Raw genomic sequence first — 2337 nt, 5'->3', positions numbered from 1 at the left:
AAATAATTTTAACCTATCTAATTTTTTAATTGATCATCGGATGTGTCTTTGAAGTGAAGTTATGTTGGTTTGTATAATCATTATTCTAATCATTTTATTTTAATCATTATTTATAATCAACTTATTTAATTATAATCATTTGTGTATTTTTTATGGAATGACTAACTTGATATTTTTGTAGGACGGTTTCGCAGCTCCTGAGGACTTATCTGAGGGCCAGTTTCAAGATGAAGAGGAATACTAATTTTTCTCATCTAATTATATTAGTTACGAAATCAAATTCTTCTCATGTGCTAATTTTATTAAATTTGGCACTTGATATTGGTTGATGAAATTGCAAAAAAGAAAAGCATTTCTTTTTCAAGAGACTCTACCGCCTACCTTCTTTTAAATTTTTGTTATTTTGGGGATTTGTGTATATATATACAGGGTGTCCTTAAAAAAAAAAAGAAAGAAAGAAAATGTAAACACACTTTGAGTAATTATAAAGTTGGTGTTTATTAGAAAACATCTATTTTTCAAATACATTTAAATCTGCAGACATTTAATGATTTAATCAATGCCTGTTAGTTTGCTTTGATGCATCTTTTGTAAATCCCTTCTAAATTGTCTATACACTTCAGCTGTGTTTTCATGCTTTGAGTAGCAATTTAGTAAGAAATCCTTTGTTCAAAGCTTAGTCTGACTGCCATTATTTATTTTAATGGGCTTAACCTGGCAATAAAAACAGTTGAGCTGTCATCTATTAAAGTGTGGGTACATTTATTCATAATTTTATTAATGTCTAATTCATTTAAATATTGAACAGAATTTTATCTCAAAAGGCTTATATTTTCATAATACTGAAATATCTTTCTTAAAAATATTTCTTTCATTCAATAGTTATTTATTTGAAGTTATCCATTTAATTCAACCATAATTTTTTTTATGCTTTTTAACTTGTATTTTTCCTTTATATATATATTTATATATGTACCTTATACCTATCTTATTTATTGTATTATCTAAATATTTTTCTTGTATTGCAATGCTGATGAACAATTAATTATTCCTTTTTTTTTTTAATTACTTAAAACATTCTCTGCATTGTTTATGTATATATGAGTTTGTTATCTCTTTAAAGTTTTTATTGTGCTCGTTATTGCTGTTAATTACATTGTTTTTGGCTCCATTTTGCTAAATTATTTTAAAATTTAGTCTTAAAGGAAATGAACTCACAGTTATTTTTTCTGTTTAAGTCGTTGAAAGAAGGCATAATTTTGATACATATTATACGTTAGCTTTACTATTTTTTGTATTGATCGCATTCATTATTATGTGTTATCTTTTCTTATTGATTGATTTCACCTTTTGAAACTAAAATGGAAATAAAGTTTAACTAAAAGTTTTTATTTATTTTCTTAAAAGACATTTTCCTTATCACCGTTTCTTAATTTTATGATAGTTTTACTGTTATCTAAAAATTGGAAAATAACACCAATTCTATCCAATATCTCATGTAATGATTAATAATTTTTTTAAAATTAATTGACTTTTTTTTTTTTATGAGTCTGTACTTAAGTATTTTTTCCCCATCATTTCTATTATTTTTGATTTTTAGCTAATTGTATATTTTTTTTCTATGAAATATTTAACATTTATTTATATTATATCCTTAATTTACTATACATTTTATTGCATGAATATTACATAAACTGCCTTTTAATGATGCTCAAACAGGTTAGGTATTGTACTTAATTTGAATGAAAGTGTCTGATTTTTACAAATATATATATATTGAAACATGTGATTTAACATGTAATAGCTCTCAAAACTATTTTTTATCTTACCCATTACTGCTTTCATTTAAAGTTAGTTTAGCCTTAAGAGAATTAACCTATTTAAATGAAGTATTTATGTAATATGTTTTTATATGTCTATAGAACATACATTTCGTATTATTGGTTTTTACTTCACATTATTTAATATTGTATAATTGAATGACTTTTTGTCATTAAAAAAAACTAAGCAGTTAAAGTAAGTAAAACTTAATTGAGTCAACATTTTTGAAACGGGTTAGAAAAAAGTTATTCTCAGCTATCCATTTCTAAAAAAAATTTGTAGGTGTTATAGTCTAATAAAATTAACCAGTTTTTTTCAAGCAGTTAAGAGAAAAAAGATTCAGAGCTAAAAAAAAAAAAAATACTTCACAGCCCCCAAACAAATTCAAGGTATATTGTCTATAAATATTACATGAAGAAACAAACACTTCTTGTTGAAAAACAAAACAATAAAAAGTCTAATAAAGATTTAATGCCATTCACGACAATGTTCGACAGTCTCCTGGGAATTTCAGTA

At 24.4% G+C, this 2337-nt stretch overlaps 1 protein-coding gene across 5 annotated transcripts in view; it reads left to right on the top strand.

Moving 5' to 3' along the window:
- Positions 1 to 1387, top strand: part of LOC106679446 (microtubule-associated protein RP/EB family member 1) — a 20336-nt gene extending 18949 nt beyond the window's left edge. For all 5 annotated transcript variants that reach the window (XM_067046663.1, XM_014418625.3, XM_014418623.2 and 2 more), the window contains exon 7: positions 182 to 1387. In XM_067046663.1, coding sequence (XP_066902764.1) covers positions 182 to 244 — 63 coding nt within the window. In that variant the 3' untranslated portion in view covers positions 245 to 1387. The remainder of the gene's footprint in view (positions 1 to 181) is intronic.
- The last annotated feature ends 950 nt before the right edge of the window (positions 1388 to 2337 follow it).

This window comes from Halyomorpha halys, unplaced genomic scaffold (assembly GCF_000696795.3).
Source record: "Halyomorpha halys isolate HHAL.00 unplaced genomic scaffold, Hhal_1.1 Scaffold203.1, whole genome shotgun sequence".
In the NCBI taxonomy this organism is placed as follows: domain Eukaryota; kingdom Metazoa; phylum Arthropoda; class Insecta; order Hemiptera; family Pentatomidae; genus Halyomorpha; species Halyomorpha halys.
The sequence above is the reverse complement of the archived record's forward strand: the minus strand, read 5'-3'. Positions and strand labels throughout refer to the sequence as shown.